At 35.5% G+C, this 21,774-nt stretch overlaps 1 protein-coding gene across 1 annotated transcript; it reads left to right on the top strand.

Annotated features, from left to right (window-relative positions):
- The first annotated feature begins 503 nt into the window (after positions 1-503).
- Positions 504-2,149, top strand: LOC139863691 (LOB domain-containing protein 10-like). Its single transcript, XM_071852298.1, has 2 exons — positions 504-523; positions 1,247-2,149. Exons 1-2 carry the CDS (start codon positions 504-506, stop codon positions 2,037-2,039), a joined length of 813 nt encoding a protein of 270 aa, XP_071708399.1. The 3' UTR covers positions 2,040-2,149.
- Positions 2,150-21,774: the final 19,625 nt, after the last annotated feature.

The following is a 21,774-nucleotide window of genomic DNA, read 5'->3' as shown; positions in this document are numbered from 1 at the left end:
ACCCCTTACGTTTTATCAATCTCTTTTGTTTTACATATATAAAGTGGGGGTACAAAAGAAATTTATCACATTAATCTTTTTCAATTATAAAAGTGAACAATTAATTTAAAACATATAAAAAGAAATAATGAACAATAAATATGAAAGAGAGAGAGTATAATAATGTTATTGTTATTGTAAAACTTCAATGTTGTAGTGAAGGGTAATCATGGAAATACAAGAAAAACAGTACAGGGACAAAGAGGAAACTCAGGGGGCATTTAAGTTATCGTTCAGAATCATATATGTCATGTCCCTCTCCATCTCTCTTTCAATTCTCAGTGTCACCATGCTCCTGTAACAAACTCCCGATTTTTAATCCAACGCTCAAAACTAATCCTCTTCCGAATTTCAACAGCGTAGATTACATCACACGCTTTCTTTATCATCACTCCCACAATTCATTCATTCATTCATTCATATTCCTAATTATATATATATCCATATACAGACCTCTCACTGAAATGTCGTCGTTTCAATCCAGGTAATCCTTTTTGATTTCAAGTGACTTTTGCGCTATATATATATATGTTACACTGAGAATTCAATGAAATAAATTATCCAACCATAAGTTATCCTTATTTTATTTGTTATTGTTTATCTGTTTGCAGGTTATTTTTAAGTTTTCGTACTTGAAAACAAAGAATACAAGTGTTAATTAACATAGAGGTGAGATAATGAATTTCAATTTTGAATAACAGACTCTATTTCAGATTTGATTCTCGATTTCATTTGATTATTTTGATTTACTCGAATTTGTAAAATAATAATTTAGTTATCAGCAGTTTTTTGTCTTCAAGTTAATGCATACACGTCTTGAAAACGTGTATTCTTTTATATTCAATTTGTCTTTTTTTATCACCAATCACTATATCCATTTGTTTATCTATATATATTCCTCTAATGGCTAATTTTATAGTTTATAACAAGTACGAGTACTTCACTGATTTAATTTATCAATAAGATTTTTTTTAATCGTGTAAAACCCTAACTTTTATATATATATTCAAACCCTAACTAATATAAAAGCAAATCTGAAAGGCATAATATTTTTTTCTGATTACTCTGATCATTAAATTAATTAATGTGTCTCTAATAATAACAACAGATCTAGTATGTCAACATGATCCCAATGATTAATTTCTTTCTATATTTTCTCATATATCCGCTGTCTATTTCAATTCATTTATGAACAAATTGTGTGCAGTGTTGAAACTATGTATGCAGTTGTGAAGGTAAAAGAGAAAATGTCAACAAATTCGCCATGTGCTGCGTGCAAGTTTCTACGTCGAAAATGCACACAAGAGTGTGTTTTCGCACCTTATTTTCCACCAGATCAGCCTCATAAGTTTGCAAATGTGCACAAAGTTTATGGAGCAAGCAATGTTGCTAAACTTCTCAATGATTTGCCAACCACACAACGAGAAGATGCGGTTAATTCGTTAGCTTACGAAGCCGATGCAAGGCTACGCGATCCAGTTTATGGCTGTGTAGGACTAATCTCGATTCTCCAACATCGGTTAAAACAAGTTCAGATGGATTTAGAAAACGCTAAACGAGAATTAGCTAACTACATTGGCCCATCTGCAATGATTCCGATTATTAATCAAGGTTTACCTAATTACAACATGCAACCAAATCCGGTTTTAGGGTTGGTTCAGAGTCAACAAATGGTTCAAGATCAGCACCAGCAGCAACATCAGTTGATTGAAGCTAATGATCAGCAGCAGCGGTGTTCGGGCGAGGTTTTAGGGAGTTTTAATGGTGGAATTGATGCAGTTTCAGCTGCGGTTCAAGTGACTGCTAATGAGTTTAGCCATATGACCACCAGGGCTGCAGCCATGTCACCGTGTTTATCGTTAGGTGGTTCGTATGAGAGTAATCATAATCATAATCATAATAATATGTATCATCAGATTCAACACCAGCCACATCATCATCACCAGCTGCATCAGTTGTTTCTCCAGCAACAACCGCTGCAACCACAAGGAGCCGAGTAGCTTGCACGCGCGGACAGTGAGAGTGTACTTTGAATCCTGTCGATTTTTCATGCTAATTCCACACCCATCTTTTGCTCTTGTTTTTTAGATTATTAATATCATTAGCTCTTTCTGGGTAGCTTGTTTGTACTTCTTTTTCAATCTACTAGCTAATTAATTAAATTGTTGGATTTGGTGGTAAATTTGACTAATTAATTATTTATTTCATTTTATGCATTTCTTAATATGATGATTCTTGCAATGGGATAGCTAGTCACTTTAGTTTAATTTGCAGTGCAGTTATGTCGTAGTTTTGATTTAGTTTTTCCTGATTTAGTGTTTCAAATATCAACATCAGATAACTATTTTTGCTCTGGAATAATTGACTTATATTTTTGAATAACTTATTTTTTAAAATATTAACATGTACGTGTTACAAATATGAATAACTTAGATTGGCTTAAAAGACAAAAGATTGTTGCTTTAGGTTTCAAATTAAACATGCATACGCATTTAAGATGTGATTATTTTTTAAAGTTATAGCAAGCAATTTTGGCCATGTTATTCATAAATGTAACACGTACATGCATGTTAAGACTACCATCATTTTTTTGAGATTTTTAATCGTACATACTTGTATTGATGACATATATTATTGAACCGAAAGCTATTTGTTACCTTACACAACGTACCATATTACTACGTATAACTTTGTAATGGATGTCAAAATATTGATCGGTTTCAAACTCATATTTACAAGATATAGTTACACTAAACTTTCAACTGACATAAGAATAAATGAAAGTCTACAAATTTCATTGATTAGACGTGTCCCTTTTATCCGAAAGGATAAACATATATATAAGTTTTTTCTTGTTCATTTTTTCTTACGATGACGATTTTTTTTTAACAGCAGTTACTTTGGGATCAATCAGGGATTAAACCACTCATGCGATCTCGTGCAGTTGTATAACCAGCCCCCAACTGCTGTTGTTCTTGAGGAAATTCGGACCAATCCGAGTGTTAGATGGTAGGTTAGTGGCCCAACCCGATTGTGGGCTTGGGTCCGTTAGGGTTCATATGTATTATTAGGGTTTCATATGTACTATAAATATGCTATTAGTATTGAATAATAATCACGGGGAATTCATTATTCAACATGGTATCAGAGCAAATATTATGATCCTGGTTGAATCTCTTGCATATCCTCCCTGTAGGTATCACCACGAGCTGTCTCTTCATTGTTCTCTTTCTTTCAATTTTTTTTCCCGATTGTCTAATATCCGTATTATCTACTGATGTTGTCTCTATTTATTCACTCAAAGTATTTTTATCAAACGTGTCTTTAAAACAAGAAGTACACATGTGTCATCAAGGCCTCTTCTGTTTGAATAAATCCTTTGTCCATTAAATTGTTAAAATAATATACGTTTTGCTTTTTTTGGTTACGGCGCACACAAAAAAAAAATTAAAGACCGAGTATGTGTTACCAAACCATTCGGTTCATCATAATCATACGTAGCCCCTTTCATAACGTTTTCAATCCCTTATTTTTGCATCTCTTTTGTCATTTTACGTTCTTCCGGCGATCATCGCTCTTATTTCATGTAAGACCCTAATCAGTTTGTACAGCAGTGTAAATATGTTACATAGAGTGTGGGTGATGTTGTGCAGTTAAACAGAAGTCACTGAGTGAGCTGAGCCTAGTGCGCGCCGCGCACACTAAAGGGAGCGCGTCGCGCACCCCTTACTGTAGCCGGGTTCCAGCTTTTTAAATCAGATATTTTGATGGGCATTTTGATAAATTCACTTATGGACGGGTTAGAGACAGATAGGTCAGTTTGTGGAGCACCATTACTCCATAATCAACAACCTTATCACTTTAACTTTGATTCTAGAGAGAGATTGTGATTTTTGAGAGAGAAAGCTTAAATCCATGAGGAATGAGCTTGTTTTGGGTTAAAGTTCAAGCATTAAAGTCTTTCATCTTATCTCTAGCTTCGTTGTGGTAGTTGTGGTATGTTCTAATTTTATTTTCCTTACTTTGATTTAGTGTAAAGGTTAGGGTTTGAGTAAATGATGAACACAAAACCCATTATTGGTGATTTTGGGTGTTCTTGGGTAAAATTGAGTCTTGAATACTAATTGGTGACTAGTCTAGGGTTTCAAAGTATTAAATGATGTTTATGAACCCTAATTGGTGAGTTAATTGCTAACACACCTAGTTATTTAGTAAATGGGTCTTGGTTAGTTAGTGGATGACCCGAAATGGGTGTGTTGTCTTAAAATGGTTATTTGGGTAATAAATTGACCTAGTTTGAAAAGATGGGTATGAATTACCCTAATTATGTATTGGTTGGTGTTGTTGGACCTTAATCACTAGCTTTAAAGTGATTAGTGGTGGTCTTGACTTTAATTGGGCGATTTTGGTATAAATGGGCGATTTAATACATTAAGTCATTAAATGCTCATGTGTAAGTGTTAGTATTGAGTCCACTTAGCTTGTGTGTTGATCAAGAACTTATTATATTAGGTACTTTGCTTTGAAGCTTGTGGAGGTTGAAATCGTCATCTAATTGTTAAGATGAGTGGAATAATTATATGCGTATGTATATAATGTATCTATTTGTTGTAGCGTGAAAGGTATAGTGTCGAGGTGTTAAGACACCACGTTTCACGTGAAAGGTGTAGCATCGAGGTGTTAAGATGCCACTCGGGTGTAGCATCGAGGTGTTAAGATGCCACCTAGGAGTGTAGTGTCGAGGTGTTAAGACACCACTCCGTAAAATAATGAGTGTTGCATCGAGGTGTTAAGATGCCACTCGGGGTGATGTGCCGAAGTGTTAAGGTGCCACCCTAGGGGTTAGTGGTGCGATGTGTTAAGTGCCCTAATGGATGTTATGAACACCGATGGCGTTTTCGCGAGCGCCGTTCCCTTGTACTATTGGTCGACCATGGTTACTTGTGTTGTAAGCATATTATATCATTTCGAGTTATATTATTATGCGGTTGTTGCTAGCTTGTGGTATTGGAGATTATAGCTTGTTAATGTGACGATAAGCTAATTGTGTTGCTAGCACGTTTGCGGTTTGTGTAAGTGTATGCAAGTAGGTATAATTATATATGTATTCGTATAATTATTGCATTCACTAAGCTTTGCTTACCCTCTCGTTGTTTACCATTTTATAGGTTCGGTTTTGGACAAGGGTAAGGGCATCGTATTGGACTAGAGATCCCGCTTGATACTAGGGGACGCTTTTGGCTTTAGTAGCTCTTGGAGTTTGACCGGTAGTTGGGTAGTTTAATCCCAAACGCCATGCTCATTGTGTAGTTTGGAACTTAAACTTTTTGGTGGTCGAAACTCTAAACTTGTATTAAACTTGTATTTTGGGTCGTGTGGGCCCTGCTTGTAAAACATCATTTTTATGTTTGATTCGTGTTAGTTTTACATATATAAGTTTGTTGTGAAAAGCGTTCGGTCTAAAAGTGTCGGGAAGTCGAAGTTCTTTTCGCGAAAAATGGACATTTTGATCAGAACTGTCTCAGGCCTTGTGCGCGCCGCGCACAGGCAGTGGTGCGCGCCGCGCACCCTCCAGTTCAGTTTTAAATTTTTTTTTATTCCGCGTTTTTGGTTGGTTAACGGGTTGGGTTGTTACATTTCATTTCTATTTAATTTATAGTTTATCTATTTTATTTAATAATAATCGGCGTGGGGCTGAGCCGCCTAGCGTGATTAGGTTTCAAACCCCGAAAAAAGAGGAATACAAAAAAAAAAAAAAAAAAACTCTCTTTTGCAGCGTTGAAGATGACTGTTGTCGTCGACAAAAGTTTTATGCCCAAGTCCTGCTCAATCCTTAGGCAAAGCAAGCCACGGCGTAAAAGAAAAAAAAACGCTACGGGAAAGGAATACGCAGTCAAGCAATATGAAACCATATCCTCTTATATATGTCTATTCAGTGCATCAAACAAGAGAAAAAAAATGTAATTTTTATTTGTTTATTTTGAACTTAGCGTTATCTGTCCGGTCCGAACTTTCGCGATTTCGCCGTTCGGACTACGGGGGAGTGTTAGATGGTAGGTTAGTGGCCCAACCCGATTGTGGGCTTGGGTCCGTTAGGGTTCATAGGTATTATTAGGGTTTCATATGTACTATAAATATGCTATTAGTATTGAATAATAATCACGGGGAAATTCATTATTCAACACCGAGGACATGACTGGTAAAACCCCTCCACACTGCCCCCGCAAAGCAATGTGCGAAAGGCGACCTTGGGTGGATTTTAAGGTCACGGGATAACCTTGTGTGCAATGTTGTAATCCTCAAGAGTCGAATTCCAAATCTCTAACAAAGAGTGTCACATCGACCACTACCATTTGACACGGCCCAATCAGGTAACTATTTTTGATTTTTTTTCCTAATCACTTTCCAAGTGTTTTTCTAGGAATATTCAAACTTTAAACCTATTGTAACAAAATCATAACACCTTTTAGCCTTTTGAAATACTTTCATGTCATGTAAAATCAAGGTTATCGATGCATATATACATGTGCTATAAGTGTCTATAACATAACATATCATAAATCACTATTGAAATGTATGTAACATAGAATGATGCAGTTAAAAGTGGGAAGATTGATCAGTATAGTTAATGCAAAAGAAAGGGCAGTTACGTTAACAGGAATTATTGTTTTTTCTTAAAAAAATTTATTTATTAAAAACATGCAGGCATGAATATGATGCGTCACAGTCAGTAATGATAACCATAACCTGTACGTATGCTTCTATTTCTGTTGATAAATTGGTAGCTGGAATGAAATAAAACCCACCCCTTTCCTTGCTTCTCTTCTCAGTTAAATTATTCTCTTATGTCATTCAATTACATTTATTTACCCTCGCTCTCTCATTGTTTTATAAATTTACAGACCCTTAATTATTTTTTATAATGTTTTTATTTTTTTTTATAATAAAACCCGTTTTATAAGATGATATTATTGGAATGGATATGCAAATATTTTTATTTATTTTTTTGGGGAAATTTTAAAGGTTTACTAAATGCTCAAAGTACACAAGCCATGGTTACAAGTTAAACCCCAGCACGAAACACCAAGATTTGTTATATTGTCAATGTTTTCGATAAAACCCTAATGTAGAAGTAAAGGCTTAAATTATACTCTCTCCGTTCTACATTAAATGTCCACCAACAAATAATTTTTCAATTCTTGATATTTTAGTTAATTAAATATCTACTTTAACATTAACATTAATTTAATAAGTCATATAATTAACTAACTTTCAAAACAAAATAAGAAAGAGATGAAATCACTATTTTAATTTTTGTCTAATTCTATATATAAAAAAGTTAGAATTAAAATTTAGTGACATTTTAATATTATTTTAAGTAACGTACATTTATTTTGAAACATATATAAATAAAATGTGGTCTCATTTTATGAAACGTATCGGGTAACATTTATATAATTTTTATTTTATTATTTTTATTATCTTTTCTTTTATACTATATATAAGTTTATATTTATGTTATTTCAAATCTAAACTCATGATCAGAGATAAATTAATAAATTTACCGAGTTGTCGTAATATTTACTTTTTGAAATACCATACATTATGGAAACATTTTTTACTTTAATGAAAATCTGATTTAATTATTATTGTTTTTGAAAAGTCAAACTGAGGTATAAAATGTCAAAAAAGAGAGGTTTGTCTCTGACAAGCATTGAGGGGACTCATTGATACCTGCTGTCCTTTCGTATTGTGACCAGATGTTTTATATATGCATTCAACAACAAAGTTCAAGTTTGCTATAAATTTAGTACTCAGCTCTTTACCTATAGTATATATTCGTTCATTAAAAATATTCACTTACTTTTCTAATAGAATTTTATAAAATGTCACTAACTTCATTTTGAACCAATAAAAAAAAATTCTCTAAAATAACCTTTTCTAATTATTTAAACTACATAGTAGATACATTAAATAATACATCTCAAAATAGTAATATGAACACTTATAGTGAGACAACGTATCACACCCCGCATAAACGGTTATTACTTGGGGTGATATAAAGAAGCTCAGAGATGATTAACACCCTCTACATGAGACGTTCTAATAAAAGTACATTAAAATTTTTAATTTTCATCGTGACCAATATGTTAAAAGTAATACATTTTTCATAAAAAAAAAAGTATCCGAAATAGTAATGAATGCGATAAATAAAGTCATCACAATACTCCAATGTTGAGATCATGTTTGACCTCTAATCAATATGCAGGGAAACAATGCCTAGTGACCTCAGAAATACAAGATATAGTGTCAACATAAAGGTTTGTGATAGGTTTAAGAAACCAGAGAATGTATAAGTATGGACCACAAGATTTAGTAATGTATAAAAATTCGCAAAAAGTTTATAAGTCATGAGCACCCGATATATGAAACTTAAAACATGCGTGATGAAATATACAACCAATACCCTATAATTCTATAAATGTGTACATTATTCCAAGTGTATTTCTACGAACTAATAAGCACCCGGTTCTATTTGGGTGGGGTTGTAAGACCCGATAAATCTATCTAAATGATTCACGCTTACAATTCAGTAATTTGATTTAATCGAGTTAAGGGCTTTATGGACTATAACTATGCATATAAGTAACTGAAGTAATTTTGTCCATAATGTAAAATAGTAAAATAATCATGTACTCTCACCTCAATGTTTGAAAACAGTAAAAAGCGGGTTATTTAACTCACCTTGCAAGTAGCATATCCAAATACACACCTGTGATGCAAATGTAGACGACTAGAGTACTCAAGGTGAGGGTAGCCTAAGGAGCACCTATTATCTCAGCTGTTGGAATGTAGTTGGATGTGGCTTTGGTCCCCATCGTCAATCTTCTAGTTGCAATGGCAACTCTACTTGCATTATCAAAAAATGTTGAGTAGTGCGAGAAGTTTAGAATGAATGTTAAAAACACAATTTAAATCTCGCTCCTCTGCTCTTGGTTTTGCCTCCTTCTGGTTGGTTGATGAATGTATGAACTTGTTGCTAACGTGATGGATTTGGACCCATTTCTTACGATATCTTCTTCCAAGTCGATTCTAGTGTGCTATGTGCGACAGAGAATTCAGCTCATTTTGTTCCTGTTGAAGAAAAATTGATTAATTCCAAGAAAAATTATAAGAAGAAGAAGGGTATTCGAGGTTCGAAACAAATTGGTTCACCACTTTCATGAATGGTATGAAAGAGGATAATGGTCCTTCGCCCAAGAAATGAGTGTGGCGGTCGTGTGGTTTGGTTTGTGCTTTTTGTTTCGATTTCGTTAGTTACTTATTTTTGTTGGGTTATTATGTTTGTCGGTTGCCTGGTTTTGTTTGTTGCATAACTTTGTTGGTTATATTTGTAGGTAGTGTTATGTTTATCATTCTCTTTGTTTGGTGTGTTTGTGTCTTTGATTGTAGTGCGTTTCGAATTTTTCATCTGTTTATTATTATCCTAGTTTTTATATAAGTTTCATCGTTTTTCGCCGAAAAAATCAAGAAAATTGCACGAAGACACTTCAACATAAAAATTTCTCAACAATTGAAAATGAACTTAACAAGTTTTGTGGTTAGCCGCGCTTCGCTGCGGCCGAAGAGCGGTTAACCAATCATGAGTTGTTTTTTGGTTTTTCTACTGACGTGTTACATGATATATTCATTATATACATAAAATTTCATGCGTACATAGTTCTATGTTTGTTGTTCATTGTTTCTACTACGTTATCGACATTGTACAATAAGAAATCATGGTTCTGCCAAACATTTAATACATTGATATCTATTTAGTAGTTCGTTAACGTTACTTATATTCTCATATCGAATTTCAAAGAAACACAACCCAATTTACAATATCTCCCTGGAGAATATTTGCAAAGGAAAAAAAAGTAAGAAAAATAGTTGATCGAATAATTTTATACGTATCTTATAATGAAACAATGAGTCAAAAGTTCCATAAAAAGATTGTAAAAAATTGAGAAAATGCGAAAAGAATTTAAAAAGTTTTAAAAAAAGTATAAAAAATATTCTAAAAAAGGTTAAGGAAAAAATAAAAATAAAAAATAAAAGGGTTTAAATAGAAATTTTTTAATGGGGTAAGAGAGTCGGTCATTTTAAAATACATCATACATGTAGATGTAAGTCTAACTTCCATAAAACTCATATGATTTGTTACTTGAAATTTGAATATAAGATTACCCAAGTAAAAGCCTTTCGGTCATCTGACCTTTCGGTTAAAAGCCTTACATACAACCACTCGGCCAAAACAGCTTACGTGTTAAAAATCGATCGTTATATATTTATAATCTAAAATCATCAAAAATTAAAATCACAAATCAATTGAGTTATTGTTCATCCATTCTCTAATTGAATATATATAGAATTATATCATGATTATTCTTCTTTATTATATAGATTAATATTAATTATTATATAGATGCATGGATTTAGATATTGATTAGTTGTTTCTGTAATGGCTACACAAATGTTACTATATATATCATTTGAACACTAAGCTACTAAAAAAGATCTCTAAATCCCATCTAAATTAATTTGGGCAAAAGCTCGCGGGAGTTCCTCTCATAACCCTTGTTAGGAATTTATGGACCCAACAACGACTACCAATCTAAAGATTGTGATCCCATAAACGACAAACGAACAGAATAACAACAAGAAAAGTAAACGACACAAGATATTACGTGGTTATATGCAATCGGTGTGATTGCTTTAGTCCACAGCCAACTAGAGAGCCTTTTTATTGATTTTTCGTGCTTAGGGTTACAGATTACAATAGGTATATTTATAGTGCTAATCAAAATTAGGAAACAAATCGAATAACTTGCTGGCTACGCACGTCATCGCGTTTTGCGATGACCTATCGCGATCCGCGACCAACTGTAATAAAACGCGACAAAACAACTTCAAACGTTACACCTTCAGACACCTCGTTCTGTCACATCTGTCGCGTTTGAGGCTAGTGTACCGCATCCTGTGTTGTCGCGTTTGGTGACAGAACAAGCCAAAACGCGACAACCCTGTTTCTTTTGTTTTGATATTCTTTGCAACTATCTAACAATCTCCCACTCAAAGGAGAACAAAAACCTAGAAATCTCGTCAACCCCAAAACTAACCATTTCAACCAAGAACGTTGAACCACCTCTCACACCGCCAATCAAACATGGGACACGCAAACTCAACATTGTTGGAAGAGCAGACTTTCGATACAAGGTCTTCAACACTACTTGTCGAAATCAATACCAATAACCCTTAGAACTCTCTAGTTGACGTCTTCTTTCATCAAGTAACAAGAAGACCAGTTGAAGCTATGCAAAGCTTCAACTTCCCGATCGTAACCACCTTAGTACACATATCAGCAGGATTCTCCGCACCAGGAATTTTCTTAACAACTAAAGTACCATCTTCAATAAGTTCGAGAATTTTATGATACCTTAGCTTTATGTGTTTCGTACGACCATGAAACACCGGGTTCTTCACCAAATGAATAGCACTTTGATTATCACAGTATAAGACATAATCTTGTTGAACTCATCCCAACTCAATCATAAAATTCTTCAACCATACAAGTTCTTTGCAAGCTTCTGCTGCTGCCATGTATTCAGCCTCCGTTGTTGACAGCGCAACACAACTTTAAAGTTTGGACATCCAACTGACCTCCATCTTACCAACCGTGAAAACATACCCCGTAGTGCTTCTACCCGAATCGTCACAATCACCCAAATCAGCATCAACGTACCCTCTCAAAATGGAATCACCTTTAGTGAATTGCAACCCCATTTTAGAAGTACCTTTCAAGTAGCACAAAAGCCACTTTATACCTTCCCAATGCTCTTTACCCGGATTCGACATAAACCGACTCACAACTCCCACTGCATAAGCTATGTCGGGTCTTGAACAAATCATTTCGTACATAATACTACCCACTGCCGACGCATATGAAATTTGAGCCATCTCCTCTTTGTCTACTTCCGTTGTAGGTGCTTGACTTTTCTTTAACTTTAAAGTACCGCCTAAAGGCACGGATCTTGCCTTTGAATCACCCATGTTGAAATGCTCTAACACTTTCTCGATATACTTGGTTTGAGATAAAGTTAAAGTACCTTCAATCCGATTCCTTTCAATACTCATTCCGAGTATCCGTTTACCAGCCTCTAAGTCTTTCATCTAGAACGCATGAGACAACTTTCTCTTCAACTTGTTGATCTCTAACATATCCGATCCTGCAATCAACATGTCATCAACATAAAGTAACAATATAACATAGGAGGACTTTAATCTCTTCAAGTAACAACAATGATCTGACTCGCTTCTTGTAAAGCCACTAATTGTCATAAATTCATCAAACTTCAAGTACCATTGCCGCGGTGCTTGTTTTAACCCATACAGACTTTTCTTCAATTTGCAAACCCATCTCTCTTTACCAACTACCTCGAAGCCCTTTGGTTGCACCATATAAATATCCTCTTTAAGATCCCCATGTAAAAAAGCGGTCTTTATATCTAATTGTTCTAGATGTAAATCATCAGCAGCAGCAATACTCAAAACCAATAGAATAGTAGTCATCTTCACAACCGGCGAAAAGATCTCGTTATAATCAACTCCTTCCTTTTGTTGAAACCCGTTAACTACCAATCGAGCTTTGTACCACTTTTTCCCGTTCAACTCATCTTTGACCCGAATGACCCATTTACCGTGCAACACCATTTTCATTGGAGGTAATTTCACTAAAGACCATGTCTTATTCTTGATAAGTGACCCCATCTCTTTTTTCATAGCAAGCTCACTGTATGGATTCTTTAGATTGTCTTGCTTCAAAATAACTCTCGGGTTCACCATTCTCGGTATAAAGCAAATAGTTTGCTGATGGAGAAAACCTAACAGTAGGTTTGGGCGTTCTACTAGAGCGTCTCATTGGTGGAGTAACGGGTGTTGGTGATCGAGTTAAGTCACCATCATCCCCACCAATAGAGCTCTCATCATTTCGGAGCTAGCACCACTCTTCGAATCATCTCCATCACTTTGATCCTTACCGTCAATTGGAAATTCAATAGTTCCCGAACTCCTACTAGAACCTGTATTCACATCAACAAACTTATCAAGCATAACCGGACTATGATTAGAATTAACCGTTACCTTGGTGCCATACAATGAGCTTTCATCAAAAGTAACATCTATACTACGAATCACCTTCCTCGCCTCATTGTATAACGACCCTCATTTTTCCATTCTATATTTTTCCATATTAAATGCCCAACCATATAATTAAACTTAACGATTAAACTTTAATTAACGATTGTTAAGCGTTAAGAATTATAAAATATAATAATTAACTTTGTGTAATAAACGACAAGTTAATAAAAGATAAAAATAATGAGCTTATTAATTTTTGTGAACAAAATAAATAACCTTAAACCTTGTACACTTAAATAATTAAACTTGGATAATTAAGGAACTATTTAAGCTAATCTAAAGTACAAGGACTAAAGTGAAAAAGTTCCAAACCATCCCATGTAACCCTAGCCGAAATTTAAAGGGGAAATTACCCTTTTGCCCTCCCAATTTTTGGCCCAAAGGAACCCCATCACCTCCTCATTAACCTAACTTGTTCCCAAAGTAATTCCTAATTAAACCCTAATTCTAGAATTATCTAAACCCTCCTATAAATAGAGACCTAGGCTAGAGCTAATCTTGTACCAAAACACATTCACAAATCTCTCTCCCTCTCCCTATTTTCATCCAAGAACTGAAAACCACCACCACCCCCATCGAAAATCATCAACATCATCAAGATCTTCAAGTAATCTTCAAGTTGTTCATCGTGTTCTTCGCGTTCTTCAAAGATCTTCAAGGTGTTCTTCTATCATCAAGGGTTTTGATCTTCATCTTCAAGTGTTCATCAACTTTTTCTTGTTAGTCTTCATTAATCTTCATCAAGGTAAAAACCCTAGATCCAAAACTCTTAAATCTTACTTTTGATTCATGTTTATAATCATAATTACTCATGCATGATCTTAACATCTATATTGTTTATGTAAAAAAAATTAAAATATGCATATACATATACATATACATACATACGGCTACATGTATAAAAAAAGGTTTTATTTAGATCTTAAAAACCCTAAGGATTCACTAAGATTGTGTTAGGGTAGTTATATTTGGTAAGTAGATACACATTACATATATATGTATTTACTAATATAAATATACACACACACACATATATATACATGATTACATATATGTAAGAAAATAAAAATAAAAATACTATATATATATATATTTATATACACATATATACGATATATATACATATACATATATATATATTTAATACTTAAACCCTAATTAATCTAACCCTAATTTAATAAAACCCTAATATTACCTAAACCCTAAAATATTAAATAAAACCCTAATCATTACATAATCATTACTTCACTAAACCCTAAACCTAATAATACTATTAAACATTTATCACATAAACCCTAATCATTTAATACTACTTTAATTAATTAAACCTAATTAATTAATAAAACCCTAATACTACTTATACTATATTACTAATACTACTTAACACTTATACACTTATACTACTACTTAACACTTATACTATTACTAATACTTATAATATACTACTTATAGTATAATACACGATTACAATAGTCAATCACGATAACGTGTGATTACTCGAACGTCAACGCTACTTACGGCCTAGGGTGATCCTTGGTACCACTATGGGACGCTTGTGGATTACGAATGCCAAACTTAGATTTTGGTCAAGAAATCTTGGGCCAACTGGTAACAATTGGTCATTCTGGTGACTCGGCGGTGGAATAGATGTTTGAGTATGGTGCACAATGTCAAACCCGACTATAGTAATCATACACTTAGTTATCTTCACACTTAATAGGTGGTAGACTTATTAAGGACAACTCACTAGTGTTCAACGCTAACTTATTAAAAGTGGAAACTTACTAAAGGTGGAAACTTACTAAATGTGGAAACATACTAAGAATGGAAACTTAGTAAAACGAATTATACTTAAACTTAAATTTGGGCGAAACACTTAACTACTCTTAAATGTCATTAGGTTGACTTTCTGCTCATCCATCTAAACTTCCTATTCCGAGGAATAACGATCTTTCTCCTACTTACTAAGGTGAACTCATAGCCCCACTCTTTATTGCTAGCAACTTATTTAACTTTTTGGGGTGAGACACATGCTATTTTTACTTTTTACGATTTAGACACAAGTAACAACTGTTAAACTATGCTATACCCGGCTATGTCCGACTAAGTCCCTACAGTGATATTTTTAATTGCTCGTTAAATGCATTCTTAATTATTGGGGGTAGGCCTATCGTGAGTAACGTCCCCGGTACATTTGACCAAGTCATTGTATTACTTAATAATGAAATTAAACCATCAAGTATAGACACAAATTGTCATTGGGGCAAAATTTGAACGTTTAGTCTAAATATCACGAATTGGCATAACTTTTTGATCCCTGCGAGATCAACTTTATAAACTAAATCTTGTGGTCTAAAACAACGGTCAAACTTATTTGTTAAACCTATGAACTTCACTCAACCTTTTTTGGTTGACACTTTAGCATGTTTGTCTCAGGTGCTGATTGATCAAGCTTATTTACTTACTGCTTATGCGATGCTACTTGGACTTAGGATCAAGAGATATCGCATTTATTATTCTTGCATTTGAAACAATTACTTTATCATAATTTCCATTATTGTAACGACATTCATTTTCCGCTGCGTACTCAATAAAGTTTATTCTTATCATTTAGTATTGTTCTTGTATATTATAATATGTTGGTTTATTTGATATTAATGTCACATTCACCCAGGCCCTAATTGGGGGTGTGATAGATTGGTATCAGAGCAAACCAGGCTGTTATAGAGAACCAGGATTGCATCTTTATGTGTACCTTATTTGCTAGATAGGGTGCCTTAGCAATCTAGGAAACTATAACCTTTCCTTCCTTAGACTTTAAAGCACTTAGGATTGCCTTATAATCTTAACACATATGCTTTACTAAACTTGACTCAAAGATTCTAATCAAAGTCTCTTTCCTAATGTTAGGATGTCAAGCTCAAGCATTAATCAACCAAATAAAATGACTCTCTTTAAATCTTCTGAAGAAATGGCTCGCTTCAACCCTACCACCGAAGTAGGTGTTGGACACTCTTCAACTTCGAGACGAGTCCAAAGCCCACCTTATGGTCTTGGTGGTCCTCCCTCGCCAAACTATAGTCCAAATACTTTACCTAAGTCTCCCGACTACTACCCAACCCCAAGAATTGAAGACAAGGGGAAACGCCCTGCTAATTTTAATGAAGATGGCCCGTCTAAAAAAAGAGTTCGATCTCCTTCTTACGATAACCATGATGCCATGTGTGAAATCATGAATCTGCGAACAACTACCGAAAAGAACATCAATAGTTTGCTTCGCCATATTACAAAGATCGAGGCTCGAATGGATGAAAAGGACCTAGTGATCAAGAAACTTGTGGAGGAAAATGCGGAGTTAAAGAAAGAGATAAAGTTGGTGAAGTATGAGGAAGAACATAACACCCGTTGGGGAAAACAATCGCTTGCTCATCTCAAGGAGAATGTTGATTTCTGGTTGGATATGGAAAGAAATCGAGTCAACAAGCAGCTTTCTCTAAAGGGGTACGATAACAACGCAGTCAACAGTCGCGTTACTAACCTCTATGATAACCTCGAGTATCTCTATGAGAAGCAAAAGGCGAGGAACGAGAAAGTTGATGAGTTTATGAAGAAAGTGGAGGATGAGAAGAAGAAATATGAAGATTACTTCAATCTTAATATTTCCTAGACTATTTTTCCAATTCCTTGTCTATGTAAAGGCTATGCCTTAAACTATTTCTATTTCCAAATCGTGTATTAAAAAGGCTTATTCAATGCCTCGTTCTAATAATATAAAGTGTTCTATTAATATCATGTGATATCAATGCTTTATTTTATTCATACTTATAATTGCCCAAACTTATAACTTGTCACCTTACCAAACTTATGTTCACTTCTATGTAGTGACATCATGATTCGTCCAGCTGCACCTACTGTTAACAACATCGTATTGACCACTGAACAATTCCAACAGTTTCTTGCTGCTGCCTAAGGCAACGCTCAAGCTAATAATGTTAATCCTCAACCGAAACCTTGTTCTTACAAGGACTTTACAAACTGCCATCCTCCCGCTTTCAAGGGAAATGAAGAGGCTGTCGAACTAGTTCGATGGTTCGAGAAGCTAGAGTCCATCTTCCGCATTTGCAACTGCGGAGATAACAATCGGGTCAATTATGCCACTAGCTCATTAGCTGGCAATGCTTTGACTTGGTGGACTGCTTATGCTAAGTCCGTGGGAATTGGCAATGCTAATGCAATCCCATGGGACAAACTCAAAAGCATGATGGTTAATAAATTCTGTCCGAGAAGTCAAGTTCAAAAAATTGAAGCCGAGTTCTGGGAACTCAAGGTGAAGGGTACTGATATTGAAAGCTACACCAATCGTTTTCTTGAGCTTTCTACTTTGTGTCCCGAGATGTTTCCTACCGAAGCTAGAAGGATTGAAAGGTATATTGAAGGTCTCCCCGAGGATGTTCAGGGGAATGTTATTGCTGCTGAGAAGGTTACTCTTGATGCTGTGATTCTCATGGCACAAAATCTGATGTTGGCCAAGAAAAGAAGGGCGTCGGCTATTAAGCAGGTTGACACTAAGAGCAATGAAGGTAAAAGGAAGTTTGAGCCATCTCAAGGTTTAACTCAGAATGTTAGTAAGAAGCTGGCAGATAATACAAGGACGAATTATAAGGGCACTTATCTTTTTTGTATTCGTTGTGAAAGGCATCACCCGGGGCGGTGTACTGCTACTTGTTCGTTGTGTAAGAAAGTGGGACACATTGCTAAGACGTGTAAGACTCCTCCAAAGGATAAAGCTATTGTTCCTGTCAAAGCTCGTTCTACTTGTTACACTTGTGGAGAAAAGGGACACATTAGTCCAAATTGTCCTAAGAAGAAAGATAATCCCACTACTGGAGCCAATACTACTGCTGCAAAGGGGTGTACATTTGTTCTTACTGCTGCTGAAGCCCGAGATGAGGATGAGGTCATCAAGGGTACGTATCTTGTCAATAATTGTTACGCAACTATTTTATTTGATACGGGTGCCGACAAAAGTTACGTGTCTAGTGAATTTTGTATCCTATTTACTGAAAAGCCTCAACCCTTAGAATCTAAACGATTAGTAGAAGTAGCCAATGGAAAGATCATGAAAGTCGATAAAATCTATAAAAACTGCAACCTAATCTTAGCCAACAAAGAATTTAAGATAGACCTTTTTCCAGTCGATCTCGGAAGTTTCGATGTCGTAGTTGGAATGGATTGGTTACGTCCATTACATACTGCAATCTTGTGTTTTGATAAAACCGTTAACATTCCGTTGGGAAATGGAGAGACTCTAGTCATTCAAGGCGGCAAGAGTGGTTCTAATCTCAACATTATCTCCTGTATTAAAACCCGCAAATACCTTATGAAAGGTTATCCAGCTATTCTAGCCCACGTTAAGATGATCGAATCGAAAGAGAAGTGTATTGAAGATGTACCTGTGGTTAAAGACTTTCCTGATGTGTTTTCCGAAGATCTTCCTGGTCTTCCATCTCCTCGACAAGTTGAATTCCAAATTGATTTAGCTCCCGGTGCTGCTCCTATTGCTAAAGCACCATACCGTTTAGCACCTTCCGAAATGAAGGAACTTTCTAACCAACTCCAAGAAATATTGGATAAAGGTTTCATTCATCCAAGCTCGTCCCCATGGGGAGCTCCTATTCTATTCGTTAAGAAGAAGGACGGTACATTGAGGATGTGCATTGATTATCGCAAACTCAACAAGCTTATTATTAAGAACCATATCCATTAACGCATATTGATGATCTATTTGACCAACTTCAAGGGTCGAGTGTTTACTCAAAGATTGATTTAAGGTCCGGTTATCACCAAATCAAAGTCAAGGAATCCGATATTCCTAAGACTGCTTTTCGTACACGTTATAGGCACTATGAATTCTGTGTCATGCCTTTTGGTTTGACCAACGCACCTGCCGTATTCATGGATCTTATGAATCGTGTCTGCAAGCCGTATCTTGACAAATTTGTCATTGTGTTCATTGACGACATCTTAATCTACTCGAAGAGTGAGAAAGAACATGAGCAACATTTGCGCATGATTCTTGAACTCTTACGAAAAGAACAACTTTATGCTAAATTTTCTAAGTGCGAGTTTTGGCTCAAAACCGTACAATTTCTCGGACATGTTGTTGATAGTAAAGGAATACATGTCGATCTAGCTAAGATCACCGCTATTTTAGAACTGGGAGATACCAAAGACTACGAAGCATATTCATCAATTTTTGGGACTTGCCGGTTATTATCGAATGTTCATAAAAGATTTTTCTCTTCTTGCTAAACCCCTTACGAAGCTAACTCACAAAGGGAAGAAGTTTGAGTGGTCCGAAGAACAGGAATCTGCTTTCAAGATTCTGAAGGAGAAATTGACCACAACCCCGATTCTCTCTTTACCTGAAGGTACTAACGACTTTGTTGTTTACTGTGATACCTCAAAGCAAGGCTTTGGTTTTGTTTTAATGCAAAGTGAAAAGGTTATTGCTTATGCATCTAGACAGTTGAAGAAACACGAGGAGAACTATACCACACATGACCTTGAGTTAGGTGCCGTGGTATTTGCATTAAAGATATGGAGACATTATCTATTTGGTACTAAGTTTACGGTGTACACTGACCATAAAAGTCTTCGACACATCTTTGATCAGAAACAGCTGAATATGAGGCAAAGCCGATGGCTCGAGTTATTGAACAATTATCACTGTGAGCTGAAATATCATCCCGGCAAGGCAAGTGTAGTTGCCGATGCTCTTAGTTGAAAAGACGATGTTAAACGTGTTCGTGCTTTAAACCTGAAAATCAAATAGAATCTTATATCGCGAATCTGTGAAGCTCAACTTGAAGCTATCAAACCAACACTTATCGAAGGTGAAGGACCTATCGGTTTTGAGAACCAATTCCAAGTGAAAGTCAATGGTACACGGTACTTTGGTAACAGAATTTGGGTCCCTCGCTTCGGTAATCTCTGTGAACTAGTCTTGGATGAAGCACATAAGACTAGGTACTCTATTCATCCCGGTTCCAGTAAAATGTATCACGATGTGAAGGAATTCTACTGGTGGCCTAACATGAAAGCCGACATTGCTACCTATGTTAGTAATTGTCTCACTTGTTTGAAGGTCAAGGCTGAACATCAAAAGCCTTCTGGTCTGTTGACACAACCCAATATCCCGCAGTGGAAGTGGGAATGCATCACTATGGATTTCGTTACCAAGTTGCCTAAGACTTTGAACGGTAACGATACTATTTGGGTCATAGTTGATCGTCTTACTAAATCTGTACATTTCATACCAATCAAGGAAACTGACAAAATGGAGAAATTATCACAGCTTTACATTAAAGAAATTGTCTCGCGTCATGGAGTTCCTATCTCGATCATTTCTGATCGCGACGGTCGATTCGTTTCTCGATTCTGGAAAACTTTACAATCTACTTTTGGAACTCAACTCGACATGAGTACAGCCTATCATCCGCAAACTGATGGTCAAAGTGAACGAACTATTCAAACCTTGGAAGATATGCTACGTGCTTGTGTAATCGATTTCGGCAAAGGTTGGGATAGACACTTACCTTTAGTTGAATTTTCTTACAACAACAGTTATCACTCTAGCATTAAAGCTGCACCTTTTGAAGCTTTATATGGCCGGAAATGTAGATCCCCTTTGTGTTGGGACGAACTCGAGGAAAGACATTTAACTGGTCCTGAAATTATTCATGAAACTACCGAAAAGATCGTTCAGATTAAGCAACGATTAGAAACTGCATGTAGCCGACAAAAGAGCTATGCCGATAAGAAGCGAAAGGACATAGAATACCAAGTTGGAGATAAAGTCATGTTGAAAGTATCCCCTTAGAAAGGTGTTGTCCGTTTCGGTAAACGAAGCAAACTCAGTCCACGATATGTTGGACCTTTCACAGTCACTCAAAGAGTCGGTCCCGTGGCGTACCGATTAGAACCACCAACTGAACTTAGCCAAGTACATGATGTGTTTCATGTCTCGAATCTTAAAAAGTGTCTTGCTGATGACACACTTGTTATTCCTTTAGATGATATCCGCATTGATGAGCAAATGCACTTCGTTGAAGAACCTATAGAAATCATGGAAGGAGAGGTCAAACAAACGCGTAAAAGCAACATAGCTATCGTTAAAGTTCGTTGGAATTCGCGTAGAGGCCCCGAATATACCTGGGAACGCAAAGACCACATGATATGGAAATATCCCCATCTCTTCTCAACTGCTGATGCAAACGAGGAATCTACCTAAAACTTCGGGACGAAGTTTCTAATAACGGGGAGGTACTATAACGACCCTCATTTTTCCATTCTATATTTTTCCATATTAAATGCCTAACAATATAATTAAACTTAACGATTAAACTTTAATTAACGATTGTTAAGCGTTAAGAATTATAAAATATAATAATTAACTTTGTGTAATAAACGATAAGTTAATAAAAGATAAAAATAATG

The sequence above is a fragment of the Rutidosis leptorrhynchoides genome, chromosome 8, assembly GCF_046630445.1.
Source record: "Rutidosis leptorrhynchoides isolate AG116_Rl617_1_P2 chromosome 8, CSIRO_AGI_Rlap_v1, whole genome shotgun sequence".
NCBI classification, from domain to species: domain Eukaryota; kingdom Viridiplantae; phylum Streptophyta; class Magnoliopsida; order Asterales; family Asteraceae; genus Rutidosis; species Rutidosis leptorrhynchoides.
The sequence above is the reverse complement of the archived record's forward strand: the minus strand, read 5'-3'. Positions and strand labels throughout refer to the sequence as shown.